General features: G+C 39.7%; 1 protein-coding gene across 1 annotated transcript in view; it reads right to left on the bottom strand.

Annotated features, from left to right (window-relative positions):
• Window positions 1-2,826: 2,826 nt before the first annotated feature.
• cacnb3b (calcium channel, voltage-dependent, beta 3b) overlaps window positions 2,827-22,915 on the bottom strand; it is an 82,778-nt gene continuing 62,689 nt past the window's right edge. The window contains exons 11-17 of the mRNA XM_061902266.1: window positions 10,130-10,188; window positions 9,876-9,976; window positions 9,613-9,764; window positions 7,582-7,677; window positions 3,852-4,022; window positions 3,734-3,781; window positions 2,827-3,658 (exon numbers count right to left, since the gene is read on the bottom strand). Coding sequence (XP_061758250.1) covers window positions 3,752-3,781; window positions 3,852-4,022; window positions 7,582-7,677; window positions 9,613-9,764; window positions 9,876-9,976; window positions 10,130-10,188 — 609 coding nt within the window. The 3' untranslated portion in view covers window positions 2,827-3,658; window positions 3,734-3,751. The remainder of the gene's footprint in view (window positions 3,659-3,733; window positions 3,782-3,851; window positions 4,023-7,581; window positions 7,678-9,612; window positions 9,765-9,875; window positions 9,977-10,129; window positions 10,189-22,915) is intronic.

Here is a 22,915-nt window from a genome sequence, read left to right as displayed (position 1 = left end):
AAATAAAGCTGCCTTGCCTAGCCTATGTGAGAGCATTTTAGTTGTTTATGTGAGATCATTTCAGTAGTGTATGTAAGAGCATTTCAGTAGTGCATGTAAGAGCATTTCAGTCGTGTACGTAAGAGAATTTCAGTAGTGTATGTGAGAGCATTTCAGTAGTGTATGTGAGAGCATTTCAGTAGTGTATGTGCGAGCATTTCAGTAGTGTATGTGAGAGCATTTCAGTAGTATATGTGCGAGCATTTCAGTAGTGTATGTGAGAGCATTTCAGTAGTGTGTGTGAGAGAAAAACATTTCAGTTGTTTATGTGAGAGCATTTCAGTAGTGTGTATAAGAGTGTTTCAGTAGTGCGTATACGAGTGTTTAAGTAGTGTGTGTGAGGGAAAAACATTTCAGTTGTTTATGTGGGAGCATTTCAGTGGAGTATGTAAGACGTAATTCTGAATAATCCATTTTCTACCGCTTGTCCCTTATCTTCTGTAATAGTGAGTTATCCTTCTTTTTAAAAATAACCGCTCTCTCTAGACTTCAGTCACGAGCCCCATTTTTTCAAAACTTGGCCAGCTAAAACTCAACTGGCTGCAAAACCAAACACCACTCGAGAAGAAAATGTGCTCGCTTTAAATAGATTCTCTAATTAGTTTGAGCCTTTTGAATTGAGCCACGCTGTGTTAATGTATTTACAACAACGCTGGTGGGGCCTCACTATCAATCATTGAGCCCCCCCCAAAAAACAAACAAAAAAACTCCCTTAGGCATTATTTCAATGTATTATTTATTCCCATCCCTTTTTGTCCAAATGCACTATTGACAAAGATACACCCTGTACACATGTTCATCAGACATGGCTGCATTTATAATACCTTGCACACTGGCATTGGGGACATCAGATCAGACAACTTGTGGGTACAGCAGAACTTGTAGTGTGTTTATTGCATCATAAAGCAGACATTAAAAGGACAAGTAGTGCAAACATACTCAAATATACCTGAGCAGGTATCCTAAAGTCTTAGCTTCTGCCTCCTCAATGCTCAACTTTATATATTGCATAAAGGACATCTAAGAAAATGTGCTTTGGGTTTTTCCAGACAATTGTGACCATTATTTGGAAAAATAGTTACAATTTTGTTTATTTGAAAGAAGGTGCTGTGTTTGCTCTGCTATGAGAGACTACAGGTGAAACTCAAAAAAATTAGAATATCGTGCAAAGTTTTGTTCATACCAGCTATTAGATTAACAAGGTGAAACTAACATACAATTAATATATATTAGGACTTCTCTTGATATAATTTTGAGGCCTATGGAGTAAAAAATATGGAAACATCGACTTGAACATTTCAGAAGATGTGGGTTTTTCAAAAACTGTAAACCATGATCATCCAAACTGTAACAAATAAAAGCTTGACATATTTCACTTTGTATTTAATGAGTTTAAATTAGGGGTGCACAAAAAATCGATTTATAAGTTTTGTTGCTGCCGACACTAAATCGATTCATACTTTTCAAAAATCAATTTAAAAAAAATATGTTTTTAGGATAAAAATAATAATACAAAAAATACCTTTTTAGGCATTCTTCGTGCAACCAGAAGGAGTTTTTCTATTCTGTAACCTATTTTTTTTTTAAAGCTTCATTATAATCATTGTACCAAATAATACAATTCTGAATCGAATCAACACCCCAGGAATCACATGCCTTGTTTATATCACATTTTAGTTTCACATTTTAAGTTAAATTGCTGAAATGGGCTTTCACGTGACATGAAAACTGTTAAAAATTGTTAAAATGTTTTCACCTGTATGCAGCAAAAATCAATGCAAATATTAGCAGCAGCTTTTACATGATTTCAGTGTATCATTCAGAAAAGAATAGTACAGTTCTATGGTGTCCATTAGAGATTTATATGCCGAGGATTCTCTGCATTAGGTGCAGCTTGATTATAACAATAATCATACTAATAATTATTATAATACCTTCATATACAATCTGTACAGTGAAGCTTTGAATATGTGATTGGTTACAGAGGTTGTTGTGAGGATGATCCTGCAAAGAAAGCCCTTCTAGTGGAACATCAATATGCAGCAATTATGTCATGCATTTATACTATTTACAATAATTGCTGTGTCAAGTTGATCAGTTTTACATGATGATTGCATGCACTTGTGGAAGTACAATTAGCCAAAGCGGCAAAACAAACGGGAATAAAGTAAATAAAAACTGCAACGTTTTGATGAAGCTGTTATATGTTTATACTGTAGAATTATTGTAAGTTGATATTTTGTATTTCAAATGCTGCATTTGTATTATTTCCTGGATGGTCGAGAACCTTGTAATAAATGAAACATACCACAAGAGGTCGTACTCTTTGCAGGTAGTGGTAGAGCTGGACAACTGTCAAGTTCTTACCAAAAAGGCAAAATAACTGCAGTAAGTTCACTGGGGAGTAAAAACCTGACTATTATTACATTTGATCACATTATATTCTTTAAATAAGATATGTTCATCTGCATGTATATTTCAAGTCATAAAAATAAAGTGTACAAAATGAATGAAGAAGGTAGTTGTGGTGAGAGTTAATGTTTTTACTCTCCGTATAGAAAAGCTACAACTAAAAGTTGTTCATAGTAAAGTAGGGCGAAAGGAGCGTTCAAGTCTATAAATTCCATTTCTGGAGTTAGGAAACGACAGCTCATTTTAAGAGAGACTTCCTGTTTTTATCGGTTGATGGTATACCATTTTTGGTATGCATTGTACTTTCAAGCATTTAAATAATAATAGTAATGAGATTAAAACCCCCCGAATAAAAACACACATTTTCGTTCATACTTAATTGGAAGTTTGGAGTTTAATCACATAACTGTGGCGATAATGCAAAAAGGCTGTTGATTTGCCACTTTGTGCTTGTCATGCGTCACCGTGTGATCAGCTACTACAGTATATTAGTCCGGATATGAACTTGATATATTAGTTTATATAAAACAAATGGAAAAAAAGAGCTACAGAATATTAGAAGGAAATAAAGCCACTTCACTGTGTTGCCAACTGACAACTAGACATATTTGTGCCTTTTTCAGGAAACATTTGGTTCAAGTGGAATGTCAGCTCACAGTAGAGCTGTAGAGATGGAAGACAGAGAAATACGTTGCTCAGAGGGATGAACCCTTTTCATATATGACAACTTTGCTACACTATTTATCTAACTGATCACTAACACAGACTGACCTTTATAAGCATGTCATTTGATGAAGATAAGTGCTGAATCACCTTGCTCGCGTCAAGGTCGGCCACCTCTGAGGAGGACGTGTGGGCTGGCTCAGCTTTGCCAGGTGAAGGGCGGAGGAGAGTGGTCGTGACTTTCGGAGGTGGCGTGCAATGTCTGCTCTGCTGTACTGTGTCCGGGTATGTATTGTGCAGCTGTAGAAAGCGACCCTGAGTAGTCACGTGGCGTTGGGACCCGGGGGCAATCCCCTAGGGGGCAGCACTGAGGTGAAGGCGCTCTCAATGATGGGGCTTCCCTCATCCCCCTAGGATGTGGCTGTACCCTTTCCATCCAATCGCTCGGACTTGAGGATGGAGAGACGAGGGCCTGCTGCAGCTGCTGCCCCCTGGTGGTGCCCTTGTCCCTGTGCTGTGCAGCCTCAACCAACAACTAGGCTACCTAAAAAGAAAGCAAAAGTTACTAATCCTTGCTTTCAAATGTTAGACCAGTGAGAGGGTGACCGTTTTAGCTCACCGTAGTCAAAGGGAAGGATCACTCAATCAACTCCTGAGTCTCAGAAAACTACACGATGCATTTGAAGTGTTAATAATGTTGTCCATCAATGCTGCGTGATGTCACCTGTGTAGATTACCTGTTGGCTGGAGTTAGCAGAAGGTGGGGTGATGACGCTTTGGTCCTGTACGGGGTTGACGGGGGCAGAACAAGGAAGGTGTGTAGCACGCCAATAAATGTCCAAATACTCAGCCAGATGTTCGCATGCATCTTCCAACTGGTTCTCATCCAGGATGACGTCAAACATTTCCTGATGAGTCAAAGACGAGATCATTGCATGAAAGATATCATCATTTAATAAAAATTTATAAAAAGTATCTTATTGTAATTTATTTTGCAAGGAAACATATCCCAGCTGCACTGGGGTGGAAGTCAGGGTACACCCTGGACAAGTCATCCTAGGGCATTTTGTACTCGACGAGTCTAAAAAATCAGTGTACGAATCAATCAACTTACAAAATGTTTGGCAGACTTACATATATATGTGTAATTTATATTTTAATAGGGATTCCAAATAATTGTTTACTCACTTTCCTCGACAAGATTAGATAAAATTAGAGTTAAAATGTTAAAGTTCCAACGATAGTCACACACACACTAGGTGTGGTGAAATCTTTCTCTGCATTTGACCCTTCCCCATGTTCACCCCCTGGAAGGTGAGGGGAGCAGTGAGCAGCAGCAGTGGCCGTGGTCTGGAATAATTTGGTGTTTTTAAACCCCAATTTTAATCCTTGATGTTTAGTGCCAAGCAGGGAAGCAATGGTTTCCCATTTTCATAGTCTTTGGTTTGATTTGCGACCTTCCAGTCTCAGGGTGGACACTCTAACCACAAGACCACTGAGAAGGTGGATAGCGCTCCAAAACTGAAATCAACATCTGTGTTTGCGAGTCACCCGCGTAAAGAGAACGGTGTCACTACCGCAACTCTGTTCAGTTCTCCATTCCGCAGTCATATGTGGCTTCTAGTCCAATAGACGTCCAAAATCTTGTCTTTACAATTGCCCCCAAGAAGCCCACTACACGGCATGTTTACATGGCTAAAAAGTGTCTAGTGAGGAAGTGCAGTGGGCCAGTTGGTAGTAATCATGGCACTCTGAAGTCAAGTGAGCGCCTTTAACCGCGGGTCCCTTAAGTCATACTTGCCAAGCCTCCCAGATTTTCCGGGAAACTCCCTAAATTCAGCGCCTCTCCCGAAAACCTCCCGGGACAAATGTTCTCCTGAAAATCTCCAGAAATTCAGGCGGAGCTGGAGGCCACGCCGCTTCCAGCTCCATGAGAACCTAACTCAGCAATGTTGTGACCCTCTTAAACAGGAAAATACTGCCATCTACTGTACATAGTAGAGATGCGCGGTTTGCAGTCACAACCGCGGAGTCCGCGGATAAACCGTGGGTCGGGTGGGTGACATGACAAAAAAATAGATTTTAAATAGATTCGGGCGGATGGCGGTTGAACCAATTTGGAAATACATATTGTAATAATCCCAGGAATGTAGGCTCATAAAACTTCTTAGTTTGTCTTGTCTTTATTGCACAAAATGTAATACAAACACACAACAGCTCTCATGTCTCTAACGCTTTTCCCGGGAAAACTCGAACTTTCACTTCCTGTCGATAACGTCACTTCCCTATCTCTCCCGGAAGTCCCGCCCCCCAGCCAAAGTCATTGGCTAACACCCCGTAGTCAGCCGCTACATTATCCATAGTTAAATGTTATGTTGAAGAGGTTCATTTAGCCTACTGACGTGTATTTATAAATGGTTGATTTATACAGGCTAGTAGATAAAGTGTTGTACCTGACAACAGTTGATGGTACAATCCATATATCACATCACAGACAATGTCACGCTAACATCACGTGACACCTCTGATGAAGGCTGCAGAAGCAAGGTAGCCCAAACTTGTCAGGTACAACACTTTACCTTACTAGCCTATAGAAATCAACCATTTATAAAAAGTTAAATGTTGTTACCCACATACGAAAAACGAGCAGCACTCTTTGAAACAGTATGTGGGCATACTTTTATTTTGATGTGTTTCGTTTGGTCTGTCGACGGATGTAAGGAAGATACTTCCGGGTATGGCCAACGAGGTATTTGTCATTTGTTGGTATTTTACTTGGTAAAATGTTTGATCCACATGCTGTGCATGTTATTATTTTTACTTTTGTAACCTGCTTTATTTATTACAGTTTTCACGGTGAATTTGAAGGGAAAGTAAGCCTTCAAATAAATGAGTTCAAAAAAGCCATTGTGTCTGTGCTATTTGGAGGGAGTTACACTTTCTAACCTCACTAATGCCTTGCATCGTCTATATTAGATACGTAACAACAGGCGGGTGGGGCTTTGATGAAATGTTGGTTCGGGTGGGTGGCGGGTGGATGACGACCTTTGTGATGCGGTTTCGGGTGATATAATTGCCTATCCGCGCATCTCTAGTACATAGAATAGAATAGAATGTAAATATACTCTACATATATTCTACATTTAAGTGCAGATAAGGACATGCATTAGGGAGTCTGTTCTGAAGTCCACAGTAAAGAGTCATATAACTTCATCACGTCGCCCGGTTATTGACTCAACCCAATATATTACACCGTCGACGAGCAAAATGAAAAAATACGCTTGCAAGTTCCAGAACGATTGGAAACAATAATTTCAGTTTATCCAGAAGAGTTGAAAGGGGAAGGGGTATGTTGCCTGTAAATTTTGTAGAACAGACTTCTCCTTTGAACACGGCGGCCAAACGGATATACTCAGCCATGAACGGTCAGCGAAGCACAGCGCAGCATCGTTCACAACCCAGTATTATGGGCCACCTCGCAAAATGGAGACCCGATGGTGTAACTTATGCTGAGACGCAGATGGCTATGCTGATAGCTGGAAGCAACATCCCGTTCTCATTCGCAGATGTCTACAACAAATCCGTGAAGGATATGTTCCCGGATTCGGCGATCGCTCGCCGATACGCAAATGGCAGCACAGAGGTTACTCAAATAGTGAAAGGTAAGTGTTGTTTTTTTTTTTAGTAACCAGCAAGCACAATACAGTTAGCAGAATAACTGTGTTTTTATTACTGTGTATTTGATAGGTGCCGTCGTAAATTCAACTATTTCTTTTATTTATATATAATCATCCATCCATTTTCTACCGCTTATTCCCTTTTGGGGTCGCGGGGGGCGCTGGCGCCTATCTCAGCTACAATCGGTCGGAAGGCGGGGTACACCCTGGATAATAAAATAAATATATATAGCTACAATTCACTGAAAGTCACGTATTTCATATATATATATATTTATATATATATATATATATATACATATATGAAATATATAGGAAATACTCGAGTTGATGAATTATACTCCTCCCCTCTTAACCACGCCCCCAACCACCCCTCCGCCCCAACCCCGACCACACACCCCCACCCCCCACCTCCCGAATTTGGAGGTCTCAAGGTTGGCAAGTATGCCTAAAGTAAATTGCCTTAAACCGGGGTGGCCAAACCCTTTCCATACACGGCTCTGACATCAATGAGACCTGACTGACACCTTGTGACCAGTCAGTATACACTACTACATACCACCACGTGTTTATCTTAAAAAACGTCAAAACATTCGACTGAGACTCGGTGATGGGCAAAAGGTAAGGAATCAGATTCGACTGTGAAATTCTTAAGTCAAAAACAGGCCCTAAGATGTACACTTTAACTCATGATTTGGGCAGGGTCTGAATATTTTTGGGCATGAATGTACCGTGAACTGTATATTACATTACATGCATGAGGGAGGTGTTTTCGAGTGAAGTCACGTACAGGCGGACACTGCGCAAGCTTGTCCCCCGCCATCATCTGGACGTTGAGGTGTTTGCTCTGCGATTTGCCTCGGGATTTGATCAGCCTCTGTAGAACCTGACAATCAAAGTCGCACAAAACAGTAGGTAGTAAGTACAGTAGAGACTCTTAAGCACATTTGTCAAATACATAGTCAAAGGTAAAATAGACTCCAGAGACCCCCTAGAGGATATGAAGAGACTAATTACAGTACACTTAATTGTGTGAGGGTCTGTGATCTTTTTACACATCGAGACAGCATCGCAACCAATGTTCCCTCTAATTTTTCATGAGCATTTAGTGAGGTACGTGAGCAACATCAGGCGTGCACACTAAGGCAGCAGCACACCTGTCCCAAACCTGACCTGCTAACAGGTTAAATGTTTTTTTTATAACAATCATATGAGAGCAGTTATTTTCATGAGATTATTTTCTAATGTAACTGATTTGGCTTACTTACAATTAAAATAACAAAAAAAGTATTATTTTTCATGAGCTATATACTTGTACTGTATGTCAGAGATCATATTTAGTTCCCCTTAAAACATTCTCATGTTGCACAATGAGATGTAAGCATGGCATAAAGTGTACATTCCTTTAACTTCATGTCTGTAAAATATACATTTTATTAGGATTTATTTAATACAGTAACAGTATTTCATAATTATTTTCCAGAAATCAACACTCTTGATCGATGACAGTAGAATAAGCACAAATCGGATAAAGGAGTAATAGTGTAACGACCTGGCATTTACACTTTTTTTGGGGCATTTTCCGATTTTTTTGTGTGCCCATAAACACATCATTGGCCAAGTGCCATGAGTGCCTGTGTTGGTGCAGGTGAGAGAGAGGGCGAGCGGCTGCTGACAGATAGTTGGTTTTGGCCTGGTTTGTACAGCAGACAATGGCCAGTTTTGCCAGATAGAAGTTTTTTTTACTGATGTTTTGGTTTGGCCCGGATCATGTTTTGTTTTGTTCTGTTAAGTTTTAGACTCCCTTAGTTCCTGTTTTGTGCACCCTTGAGTTTGTTTTAGTTACCATGGTTACTTATTATTTTCACCTGCCTCTGATTGGTGTTCGGGACGCTCACCTGTTTCCCCTAGCACTAATCAGAGGCATTATTTAAGTCTGCCTTTGCCAGTCAGTCGGCCTGGCTTCATTGTTTGCTTTTGCTACAGTTACGTGAGTATTCCTTATTTTCTTGCCTATGCTAAGTGTTAGCCTTAGCTTTGAGTGCGGTCGGCACATTTTTCCTCTCGCTCGTTTTCAGTTTTTGGTACTTGTTTGACTTTTGACAAATAAACCATGTTAATACCTGCAAGTCCTGTCCGAAGTGTTTCGTCTGCATCCCAGGGGAACAAACCCCACAGCAAGCTGGGACCCTCCCCGCCGTGACTGACCGGCAAAGACAGGCTTAAATAATGCCTCTGATAAGTGCTCCGGAAACAGGTGAGCGTCCTGAACACCAATCAGAGGCAGGTGTAAATTAATAGGGAACCATTGTAACTAAAAAAAACTCAAAGGTGCACAAAACATGAACTATGGAATTCCAAAACTAACATAACAAAACATGATCCAGGCCACGGATCATGACAGGTTACAGCCGAATTTAAACAGTTTTGCTCAACAAAATGATTAATGGCAATTCTGTCCTACTTAACAGATGTTACAATAATTGAACAGTGTGGACAAACATTGTTTTATCTGTTGTGGCCGCCTGTTATCACCTACCACTCACAGTTGCATTGCGAAATCATACAGAACACATTGTGTTAATTTTGTTTACAGTTCAGATGGGATTTGATTGTGTGCGCGACGTAGATTTGCTCTGCGCAGGATGCGTAAACAGTGTGTAATTGCGCACCTTAGAGGAAACATGGATTGCACCATCATTGCTTTTCTGTCCATGACTGCATTTATAGATCTAGGCATAAACCAGACTTAACTATTACAGTTATAAACAAGTGACTTCTCAAAACATAGTGTTAAATGTATAGGTAGGTTGGGCTTTACTTTGGGCGATGACACTTTGACGTAGACGATGATGGGGGCCAACGAGGTTTTGAGAAGCTGTGCAGGGTGATTGATGGTGTCTGCATCCAGGACGACCAGCTGGAGAGATTTGGCAAGCTCGAAGATTCTTTCTATCTCACTCTGCACCTCAGCTTTAACAAAGCAGAGAAACATGCTCATCAAAACAAGATCTATTCTTAGCAATTATTCATCTAAATATTTAAAAAAACCAGCAAGAAGATATCAATAACGTCATCACTCACCTAGACTGGAGCGCATGTTGGATCTCTCCATGATGGTCTTCTTGTTGAGAACAGAACGCTTCGCCAGTGACAGGTCAGCAGTCACCCGTGTAATGGAGATCCTACAGGCGAAGCATCTCATCACAGCACATCCATCAAAGCAATTGTGTTTTATGAAGCAACAAACCTGCACTGTCTTGTGGCTATAAATAAATCATTAACATCACACATGAAAGTCCTGCAGTATACGCAGCTGAATGTGAACGTCTACCCACCTGCCATCAAACCTGTGCTTTAGGAAATCAAACAAGGCTTTCTGCATCATATCTGTCACCTAGGAAACACACAGAGAGATGTCAGCAAATTCAAGCTTCCATTGAGGAAATGGCCAAGATTGTAAATAAAATGAAAATCTGCTTTTAAAAGAAAACAGACCCACAATCTAATAGCTACTAGTTATTTTGTAATAGTTCATTGGACACAATGGTTTTGTCAAACGTCTGCAATGTCCATCCATCCATCCATTTTCTGCCGCTTATTCGTCTTTGGGGTCGCGGGGGGCGCTGGTGCCTATCTCAGCTACAATCGGGCGGAAGACGGCGTACAACGTGGACAAGTCGCCACCTCATCGCAGGGCCAACACAGATAGACAGACAACATTCACACTCACATTCACACACTAGGGCCAATTTAGTGTTGCCAATCAACCTATCCCCAGGTGCATGTGTTTGGAGGTGGGAGAAAGCCGGAGTACCCGGGGGGAACCCACGCATTCACAGGGAGAACATGCAAACTCCACACAGAAAGATCCCGAGCGCAGGATTGAACCCTGGACCTTCATATTGTGGGGCGGATGCACTAACCCTTTCCCCACCGCGCTGCCTCATTCATGTCTCAAATGAACTCATTCTTCCAGAAGACTAACAAAGATTGAGAGACAACAAACACACTTTTCCACCCACAAAACAATGAGCTAAAAAACACTAACAACAGGTAACATTGAACCCACGACTACTCAGGACCTTCGTATTGTAAGGCAGACGCACTAGCCCCTCTGCCACCGTGAAGCCGTCTACAATTTCACAACATTTATTTCATTACAGAGTTGCATTAATTTTCGCCACCATCATGTATAGGTGAAGGGAGATTTGGATCACTGCGCAAAGTAGATTTTTTTTTTTACTGCCCATCCATTTTGTAAAAATGCATTGGGCAGCCTTTCACCTTTTTCTAGTAATTTCAACAATCTCCTTCGAAAATGCTCATTATTAATTTAAATAATTCTCATTTTCATTAAGCATGCCAATAATTTAACCTTTTGAAACACATTACAGTCGGTCCTCGTTTATCGTTGGTAATTAGTTCCAGATATGACCGCGCTAAATGAATTCACGCAAAGTAGGAACCTAATATTTCCATAGCTAAGGCATAAAAAAAATCTGTTTACGGCCCATATATACCATACATATGCTTAAAAAATATTTTTAAAATGAGAAAAAACTCGCAAAACTGTTATCAGGCAAAAAAAAATATATATATATATATATATATATATATATATATATATATATATCAATCAATCAATCAATCAATGTTTACTTATATAGCCCTAAATCACTAGTGTCTCAAAGGGCTGCACAAACCACCACGACATCCTCGGTAGGCCCACATAAGGGCAAGGAAAACTCACACCCAGTGGGACGTCGGTGACAATGATGATTATGAGAACCTTGGAGAGGAGGAAAGCAATGGATGTCGAGCGGGTCTAACATGATACTGTGAAAGTTCAACATGATACTGTGAAAGTTCAATCCATAATGGATCCAACACAGTCGCGAGAGTCCAGTCCAAAGCGGATCCAACACAGCAGCGAGAGTCCCGTTCACAGCGGAGCCAGCAGGAAACCATCCCAAGCGGAGGCGGATCAGCAGCGCAGAGATGTCCCCAGCCGATACACAGGCAAGCAGTACATAGCCACCGGATCGGACCGGACCCCCTCCACAGGGGAGAGTGGGACATAGAAGAAAAAGAAAAGAAACGGCAGATCAACTGGTCCAAAAAGGGGGTTTATTCAAAGGCTAGAGCATACAAATTAGCCCCAAGGTGAGACCCAAATGCCTCTACCGAGGTGCTATCCCGAACCGTTACCGGGAGGGCATTCCAGAGTACCGGAGCCCGAACGGAAAACGCTCTATAGCCCGCAGACTCCTTTTGGGCTTTGGGAATCACCAACAAGCCGGAGCCCTTCGAACGCAGATCTCTTGCCGGGACATATGGTACAATACAATCGGCAAGATAGGATGGAGCCAGACCGTGTAGTATTTTATACGTAAGTAGTAAAACCTTAAAGTCACATCTTAAGTGCACAGGAAGCCAGTGCAGGTGAGCCAGTACAGGCGTAATGTGATCAAACTGTCTTGTTCTTGTCAAAAGTCTAGCAGCCGCATTTTGTATCAACTGTAATCTTTTAATGCTAGACATGGGGAGACCCGAAAATAATACGTTACAGTAGTCGAGGCGAGACGTAACAAACGCATGGATAATGATCTCAGCGTCTTTAGTGGACAGAATGGAGCGAATTTTAGCGATATTACGGAGATGAAAGAAGGCCGTTTTAGTAACGCTTTTAATGTGTGACTCAAAGGAGAGAGTTGGGTCGAAGATAATACCCAGATTCTTTACCGTGTCACCTTGTTTAATTGTTTGGTTGTCAAATGTTAGAGTTGTATTATTAAATAGATATTAATAATATTAATATTATTTATTAATATTATTAATATTAATATTAATTAACACATTATTAATATTAATATAATATTAATAATGTGACTCCTTTAATGTGCCCCATAAAATTACTGCGCCTTATATACAGGTATGATAAAAGATCGAACATAGACCATTCATCGGCAGTGCGGTCCGGAAAATACGGTATAGTAATTTGACAATGAGCCCTGAGAATGACCTTACACTGCCATCTAGTGTCTACTTTCAAGTCTGTGTGGTATAAAATGAGTCAAACATCAATACAGCATTTGTTTTCAAATGTTTGTGAAAATCCTGTGCTCCTTGAGGATAAAGTTACAAGGAGCAACTAAAACATTGATAACAAAATCAGAAAATCACATGTTGATTCAATGTAATTGAATCAATCTACTAATTGCAATCTACTAATAAAAGTTTCGATCAATCAATCAATCAAATTGACAAAAAATCCGCCTCAAAATAGTGCAACTTAAGATCCGACTATAAGGTTTTGACCAATTAAACGGTTTAGCACCATCTTATCTTGCTGCTTGCATTGTACCCTATGTTCCATCCAGAAACCTAAGTTCCAAGAACGCCGGCCCATCCCTGACTCCCAAAGCCCCAAAAAAGTATGCCGTCTCCAGTGCGCTATCTACTCTGATTCCAGTACTCTGGAATGCCCTACCGGCAACAGCCAGAGATTCCACCCCGGCAGAAGCAGTCAAGTACCACCCCAAAACTCACCTATACTCTCCAGCTCCCGAATAGACTCTGTTTTAGAACAGTTGACCCGCCACTTCTCGTTTCTGCCCCCCTCTCCAGCCTGGAGAGGTAACCAGGTGGCCACAGATAATCCCTGGAGTGATACCAGTCTGGAGGAAGTGCTGGCTGTTTTAAGTCATGACCCGTTGTGAACCACTACTCTATGACTTGGATGGAGAACTCCTACGACCCTCTGTTTGCCCACAATGCACTGGACACTCACATTGTCATGCGATAACTGTACCCACTTGGGATCCATTACAGCCGGTCACCAAGGAGGAGGGTCCCCACATCTGCGGCCCTTTCCCAAGGTTTCTGTTGAGTTTTTCCTTGCCTGGATGTGCGTTCAGGCAAATTTTGCCATTGTGGTTTGTGGTTTGTGATTAAGGGCCATAAAAATAAAGTTTTATTGATTGACTGATTGAACATTTGCTGCAACTTTCTGAAAAAGCTTCTGTGAATTCAGGCATTATGGGGCACAACAATCACCAAAAGAGCCAGCGAAATTCTGTAGGAAGTGATAACGGATCAGTTTGTTGATAGTTTATTCAGTAGATAGCTTATTTTTTTTATACACATTAAATAACACAAATAAAAAACAATTATTGCAAAAAGTCAGTGTTCAAAAACAAGACAAAAAAATGCAAAAATTAGGGGTATTTTATTTGAATTAAGCAAAATTATCTGCCAATAGAACAAGACAATTTGGCTTGTTAAGTCTTTCCAAAGCAAGTAAAATTAGCTATCCTCAGTAAAACCCAAATCCACACCTTAAATTGGAGTCCTTAATCTCGTTATATGCAAATATAATGACAATAAAGTCAATTTTATTCTATTCTATTCTATTCTAAATACCTTAAAATAAGTATATTCTCACTAATAACAAGCGCACTTTTCTTGGTAGAAAAAAAAGAGTCCTTTTTGCTCAATATGTTGAAAAATATTCTTAAATAAAGTAAATGCTAGTGCTTCTATCTTGACATAATTATATACATTTCTTGAAACCAGCAAACTTATACTAAAAACTAATTTATTGTTCTTAATGGAAAGGCAACAAGGCAACCGCTTGTCACTCTAGGGGTCTCCTAGCCGCTCAGGCAAATCATTTTGTCTAAAAATGCATTTTTCCATAGATAACATGACATCATGGCGCCAAGTGTGTGCTCTTTCAGTCAATTAGTGTGCATCTATACAGCCCGGCCCTCGGAATAAAGAAAATGTATTGTAATTTTGAAGAACGTATCTGAACGTGCATTAATTATTTCTGTTCAAAATTGTTTGAAATGTCACATGTTAAATGTTTGAATATTAACTGTCAGTTTAGTGTACTGTGCCAACAGTACTACAATATGAGTACGTATTTTCTATTGTTTCATTGAAAATAAAACAGCAAAGTCCATTTGGCTGTCATCTGTTTTAATTATGAGACACAGTTGTGTCAAAGTAATGATTTTTTTTTTCATGTTTGAAAAAAAAAATACATGACTTTGAAAAAGTAGTTTTATATTTGTGAGTGTTGATGACACAGCTTTGCAACAGTTGATATATTATAGTTTCAAGCATGTTTTACTCAAAATAGGTCATAAAATCTCAGCAACAAGCTGTAATATCTTACTGAGATCATTTAGGACCAAAACCCTAAAACAAGTAAAACACTAACATAAAATCTGCTTAGTGAGAAGAATTATCTTATCAGACAGAAAATAAGCAAATATCACCCTTATTTGAGATATTTAATCTTACTTAGATTTCAGTGTTTGCAGTGTACAGTGGTTCCTTTTTTACAGTGGGGCAAAAAAGTATCTAGTCAGCCACCGACTGTGCAAGCCCTCCCACCCAAAACGATGACAGAGGTCTGCAACCCCCATCATAGGTACACCTCAACTGCGAGAGACCGAATGCGAAAAAAAAATCCTGGTATTCACATTGTAGATGTAGAATTTTATCAGCTCAGTTCTATTGGCCTCAATAATAAATCTTTTTCGACAGATTTTTTTTGTGTGTGTGAAATCATATTCAAAATGTTTGAGTTGCTTGTTGTCTAATAATGAAAACTGTCATGATACGCTACCCGGATCATATGTTTTTGTGGATTTTGAGTGGGTTTGTACACCTCTTTGTTTTGTTCTGTCACCATGGTTGCTTATTTGTTTCACCTGCTCCTTGTTTCCGGACTCACACCTGTTTGTTGATTACCATCCTAATTTAAGCCTGCCCTTTCAGTGACTCGTTCTTGCCCCGTAAAGTTTTGTTGCACGGAACTAATGACTACGCTGAATCCCGATTCTGGTAAAACCTCCTTTGTACTTGCTAGCTTCCGCGCTATGGTTTTGTTTATGTCTAGCTCCTATGCTAGTTCTGTTGGTTTTGCCTTTTGAGCCCAGTGCCAGTGTTTCTGTTCCATAGTCTGTTTTATTTGTTAATAAATCCGTATTTCTTACCTCCACGCTGTGTCCGTTGCCCGACTGCATCTTGGAGGAGTACCCGCATCACGATGCCCCGTAGTCAATAAATTCCAATATTTTTTGGGCTTAATACAATGATTGTAATTGTTTGCATTGGTCAGAATTAAAGTAGGAAGTGTATTTGTACTCAAATTACAATTAACCAGGTAAAGAAACATCAGTTAAAATTATCCTTATCCCTACAGAGTGTATGCATTTTGGACCAAAATGTGAACTGTTATAATAATTTATTCTCACAAAATCTTGTGTAAGTATATATACATAAATATCGGTTATCGGTTGTAAAGATCTGGAAATATTGGTATTCGTTAACATTTTCATTATCGTGCATCCTTAGTAATTAACCAATTAGATGCTTTCCCCTATTTATCAAATCCAGGTGAAGACAATTTTTGGCCAGGAAGTGTCTTACAAATAAACAATTTTGATCTCAATTTCAGGCTTCTAAATGTGCTTGGATTTCAGTTATTGCAGTGCAGCTCTATAATTATACTTTTTTAAATTTAAACAATGGCAGAACAAGAAAAACTCTCATTCTTGATGACAAAGACACAGATGGTGTGTGTATATGTGTGTTTGAATGTACATGTTTGCATGAGCATAAGGAATGCTGTCTATTTTTACAAAGTCCTGAAAAATGGATGGCTCAAGACTGGGCGTTGCTCGTCCATAGTTAAACAGGGAGAGAGTGGGTGGGTGGGGGGCGGGGGGGGGGGGGGGTTGGGGGGGAAGAGCACAACAGTAATGATGTGCAATAAAGACAAAGCAGAGTAGAAGGAGGTGGGCTGCCTTCACCACTGAGGATTCACAATGTCTGCCAGACCAGAGCATTGTATACATTTTTTTTTAATGCACACATAAGCAACACACAAACCTAATGACTTGGCAGTCAGAATAGAGAGAGAGAGAGAGAGAGAGAGAGAGAGAGAGAGAGAGAGAGACAGAGAGAGAGAGAGAGAGAGAGAGAGAGAAAAGGAGATGTTATATAGAAAGCATTGCAAGAGTAATATTGAGATTAATTACTTTAACTCTCTGTGATGCTTGCATACATCTCAGATTGTTACAGACGAGCGGCATCGTGCAGAATAGTACAGTACAGTACAGGGCTAGATAATTGAGGGATATGCTTGTGTGCAGAGCTTTTCACATTGTGTCCCTCATACAGTATTGTGCTGGCTATTTATTTAATCAAGTATGCCAATTGGAGGTGTGTAACCACATTAGTGATGCCTCAACTTAAGAGTATTTTGAGATAAAAGTTAAAGTTAAAGGACCAATGATTGTCACACACACACTCGGTGTGGTGAAATTACTTTCTGCATTTGTGTGGTGAAATTACTCTCTGCATTTGACCCATCCCCTTCTCCAGCCCCTGGAAGGTGAGGGGAGCAGTGAGCAGCAACGGTGGCCGCGCTCGGGAATCATTTTGGTGATTTAACCCTCAATTCTAACCCTTGATAATGTGTGCCAAGCAGGGAGGTAATGTGCCCCATTGGTATAGTCTTTGGTATGACTAGGCCGGGGTTTGAACTCACAACCTACCGATCTCAGGGCGGACACTCTAACCACAAATAACTGTCTCTCAAATAATTATGCTTTGAGTTGCAAGCAAAAATGTAGTGACAAGCACACATAAGTTGGCGTAACAAATGTGACAGTGAGATTCACCTAAAACTCCCGGTCTTACTCACTAGCATTAGCTTATAACTAAAGATCGACTAAACTTTCTTTTTGGAATTGGAATAAAGAACCTTGAGTGGGCAGTGCTGAGAAGAAGAAGCGCATGATATTCATTGAAATAAGAAAGAAATGATCGAAAACATGCCCAAGCGTTTAGCACATTTGGCGAAGCAATTCCTAACACTGCTAGTCTGCAACATACTGAAGCAGAAGGAGTCTAACGCCAGCTCAGTATGTTAAAAAAAAATCTAAATGGCGGACATTTGTCTATAAAAAAATAGAGAAACTGCTAATGGTGTTTGACGGGTAAGCAGCTTGAAGGCGATAGTGTTGAAAATCCGCTCTTCTGGGTAAATGCAAGGGGGTGTAAAAATTAATCGGTGCAAATCAAAAAACGATTTTAACTTGAGATATGAGTACATTGTTTGGCGACCCAATGGATCCATCTATATTTCGTATGGATAGGCCAATATCCGGCTGGAAAGTCAAAAATCGGTTCATTGGAGCACTGTTCCAAAATATGGCCGCTCCAGTCTTGCGAGACTTCTGTGATGACGTTTTGCTTGATTTATATATTTACTGATTGAAACTTGTATTAGTAGATTGCACAGTACAGTACATATTCCGTACAATTGACCACTAAATGGTAACACCCGAATAAGTTTTTCAACTTGTTTAAGTTGGGGTCCACGTTAATCAATTCATGGCACAAATATATACTATCAACATAATACAGCCATCATACCAGTTAATCATCAGAGTAAATACATTAAATTGTTTACATTATTTACAATTCAGGGGATGGGATGTGGAGAAGGTTGGGGGGGTGTTAGGTCGCAATCAGCATATTTCAGTCATCATAAAAGTTTATTGTAACATTGTAACTGTTAAGATCCGCTTTTTGGATCGCCACATATTATTGTTTATTCTTCCAGTTTTTGTATCACCCCGTCTGATCCTCTTATTTCCTGTTTAGTCCGTCACCATGGTTACACATTAGTTTCACCTTCTCCTTGTTTTCTACACACACCTGTTTCTCCTTGATTACTGCCATATATAAGCCAGCCTTTTCTGTTTAGTCTTTCTGGGTTCGGAATTTGCTCTCACGCAACGGTACGTCTGCTATGCTCATTTGCTTACATGCATCCATCCATCCATTTCCTACCGCTTATTCCCTTTCGGGGTTGCGGGGGGCGCTGGCGCCTATCTCAGCTACAATCGGGCGGAAGGCGGGGTACACCCTGGGCAATTCTTTAGTATTCTCGCAAGCTCTCACGCTACGCATTTATCTCTTTCTTAGATGTCATGCTAAATGTTTAGTTTTTCCCTTTTGTGTGCCTACGTGCCATTTTCAGTTTTCTATGTGTATATCCTAGCTCTCATGCTAGCGTTTTTTGTTTGCCTTTTCTTAGCTCCAGTGTTTTTGTTCTCTAGCTCTTTTGTTATTTAAATAAACAGTTAAATCTTACCTTTGCTGTGTTATCGTTTGACGCATCCTCGAAGGGACAACTTTGGCACCACAATGCCGACCAGACATAACAGTAACAGTGTATGTCTCACTTCGTAGCATTTGTATAGCGAGCGGTGAACATAGTGAGCTCAGAAAGCAAAACAAGTATGTACAAAGGTTTGTACATTTGATTATTTACAATCCGGGGAAGTGGAATGTGGTGGGGGGAGGGGGTTAGGCTAAGGTTGTAGCTGCCTGGAGGTGTTCTTTTAGAGCGGTTTTGAAGGAGGATAGAGATGCACTTTCTTGTACACCTGTCGGGAGTGCATTCCACATTGATGTGGCATAGAAGGAGAATGAGTTAATACCTTTGTTAGATTAGAATCTAAGTTTGACGTGGTTTGTGAAGCTCCCCCTGGTGTTGTGGTTATGGCGGTCATTTGCTTTAAGGAAGTAGTTTGACATGTACTTCGGTATCAGGGAGGTGTAGCGGATTTTATAGACTAGGCTCAGTGCAAGTTATTTTACTCTGTCCTCCACCTTGAGCCAGCTCACTTTGGAAAAGTGGGTAGTATTGAGCTGGGATCTGGGGGGGAGGTCTAGTAGTAACCCCACTAGCTTGCTCTGGGATGTTTGGAGTCTTAATTTGAGGGTAATACGGGAGTAACGTTCACGTTTGAAACTAACAACAACACAGCACTGTTAACAGTTAACAAACAATGCACCCCCAACTATTAAATCTAAAGTGTGGTAAATGTTTTTGGATATTTTGAAATGAATGGTCAGTTAGATAAAAGTGTGGCCATTTGTAACGTTTGGAAAGCAGCAATAAAGTAGCTAATCTGAGCACCCACCTGTTGTGACAGCATGGAGACACTCAAGAGGACGATGAGAGAGTGAGGGATGCTAATGCTAGCAGAGCTATCAATTTGCAAGACAAAGACAATGATTTGAAAGACTTCCAGCCCCAACTTTGTACGGTAATTGTACACTTCATTGTGCTAAACACCTAGCTGTTCAGTAAGCAGAATTGTATTCTGTATGGTATTTGAGCTTCTACACTGAAGCTGCTGTTTAGATTACATTGTGGCACTTAATTGTATCTTGCATTTGCGTTACTGTGGTGTTATAACACCTCTGTTTGATGCACAGCTTGCTTTTCTCTGTATTTTATTGCTGCTACCTGAGCAAACAACAGTAAAAATCTGGTAGCTTTTCAAAAAGTGTTTTGTTTACATCTTCTTTTCCTAAAGAATCACGTTGAATTGTAATGTTTTAAAATGTATTGTTAGTGTTAGTAGCCCAAATATATCTGGATTCATATAGGATCGGCATTCAAGGTTGAGATGCACACTCCTGGTAAATGCTGTACATAATAATGAGATGGCCTCATAAAAATACTGGAGTTGCTCGTAGTTTTTGATTTTTTTTTTTTTTTTTATAATTGCTCTTATCTAAAAGTTTGTTTTTCTTTTTAAAAAAAATGTTAATTGTTGAAACTGTCTTTTTCCGGGGGGCACCAATAAAATCTATTTCAATTCATTTCAATAGACGAGGATTAGATTTAGAATTTACTTGAAATAAATTTTTGGCAGCAGCAAAGTAGTCGTTTGGGTAGATTTTAGCTTTGTAAAGGGTATTTCAACAAGTAAACAGTACAGTAGGTACATGATTTTGATATATATAATGCTCACACGGGTATTCACGTAAATAATGCATGTGTAAAAATGCGATGTGTACATTTCACAATATTACGTTGAATCACTTTATCAGGCAATATTACATTTAAGGACAATTTTACATGAATCAATACATCCAAACACTTTGAAAAATATGTATTATGTGCACGAAGAAATAACAGTTACAATTGTATGTATCTTTCAAACAAGACAGAGGTTTTATCACATAAACATCGGACTAACAACAGTCCTTTAAATCTCATTAATACCACAGAAAAGGCAAACTGTCATTTTCTGGACACGTTAAAGGTTTAAGTAAAGTCAAACAAGTAACGTTACAATAACCACGAAGATAAAGTGTTTGTTTTACACCTAGTTATCCACTGTGGACAGACAAAGGCTAGCAATGCAGGTTTAGCGAGCGGTGCGCGCCCCTGCGAAAGAAAACATTTTTTGGCAGGCAATTATATTTTGGCACAACAACGGCCCAGGTGTGCGAAAGCATGTATGCCCGCCCTCATCCCTATTCATGGCGTTGGACCCTTGCCTCTTGATTTCAATAACCTCCTTGTTCCTTTTCTTCTATTTATTTGTTTCTGATGATAAAACTTTTACCTTGTCCCAGTCCATGAAGTGATTGTTACTCCTGCATTGATTGGTTGAGAGTTTTATTAGTACAGTACAGTACATATTTCGTACAATTGACCACTAAATGGTAACACCCGAATAAGTTATTCACCTTGTTTAAGTCGGGTTCCACGTTTGTTTTTTTGTTCTGCTGTTTGTTTTTGTGTTCTGGTAAACTTTGCAATTGTTTTAATCTCGTATTTGCTTTTGTGTTCTTTTTTCCGGGTGCTGAAAGTTTGTCCAATGTCTCCAATATATGTTTTATTGTGTGATCGGGTGTACAAGTTGTTGTCGTAGTTTTCTGTATAGTTTTACTGCCGTGTATATTGGAAATTATTTCGTAGTGCGTTGTATAGGTTCTGTTATTCCTCTGATGTATGGTAGTGTTATCATATCTTTATTTCTTGTGCCGTTTTTTTGGTTTTGTTTGGTTTTTCTGTCTTTTTTTCTGCTTCGCTTGTTGTTTTCCTTTCTCTGTGGCCCATTTTGGATATTGGCAGCATGTGAGAGCATGTTGGATGTGTTTTTCTTCCTTCCGTCTGTTTTTTTAATCCGTTATGTTAGTCCGATTGTAAGGGGTGCGGACGACAGTTTGTTTGCAGTGGGTTGTTCTGTCCAGAGAAGGTACTAGTTTGTATGTGTGGATTTTTTGTATAGAGTGGTTATTTTCTTTGTTGTGTAAGTTCATGTCTAGTTATGTGTACACTTCTTCTTCATGTGTAAATGGTGTGTTAACAGTGCTGTCTATTGCGTTCAAGTGATCTGTAAGCCCTTGTGTGTGAAGAAATGGGCCAACACCATGAACAGGGATGAGGGGGTATACATGCTTTTGCACACCTGGGACGCTGTCCTTCATTGGCGACGCGAGGGCGGAGAACAGATATGATCGAGTCAGGAAACTTTATTTTGAAAGTTTTCCCAACCCGGTCAGCCGTTGTTAGACATGATACATCAGGAAGCAACAACAGCTCTGACGAAGGCTGAGGTTTCAGCTGAAACTGTCAGCAGGAAGAAAACCTCTCTTACACAAAACAACTTTGTCTGAACACAAGAATTTTGCACCTATCTATTTGAGAAGAAATCATGAATGCAATGGATTTAACTTTGATTTAGCATACAAGTATTTCAGTTAAGAGCACCATCACAGAACCAATTAAGCTCATAAATTGAAGTACTATTGAATAATGATTGTGGAATTTTTTGGAGACCATCAACGAACAGACATGCAAGCGTTTTCATTTCAGTAAAGATAGAATGAAGGCAAGCATAATGCAAAGAATTAGGTTGAGTTCTGTCTTGTACTAAGATCAGATCCGAGGATGGTGTTGTGGTTTGGGCAGCACTTTCAGACATTTGTGATTAAGGTCTATATAAATAATCTTTGATTGAGTGACTGATTGAATGATCATTTTTGGAGGAGCGGTTGATGATCTAGTTCAGGGGTCCCCAAAATTTTTGAGTCAGGGGCTGCATTGGGGAAAAAAAAAATGGGCCGTGGGCTGCGCTGGGCTGTACACACACACACACACACACACATATATATATATATATATATATATATATATATATATATATATATATATATATATATATGTGTGTGTGTGTATATATATACACACATATATATATATATATATATGTGTGTGTGTGTAT

Source organism: Nerophis ophidion, linkage group LG06 (assembly GCF_033978795.1).
Source record: "Nerophis ophidion isolate RoL-2023_Sa linkage group LG06, RoL_Noph_v1.0, whole genome shotgun sequence".
Taxonomy (NCBI): Eukaryota; Metazoa; Chordata; class Actinopteri; order Syngnathiformes; family Syngnathidae; genus Nerophis; species Nerophis ophidion.
Note: the sequence above shows the minus strand (reverse complement) of the source record. Positions and strands in the feature narration are given on the sequence as shown.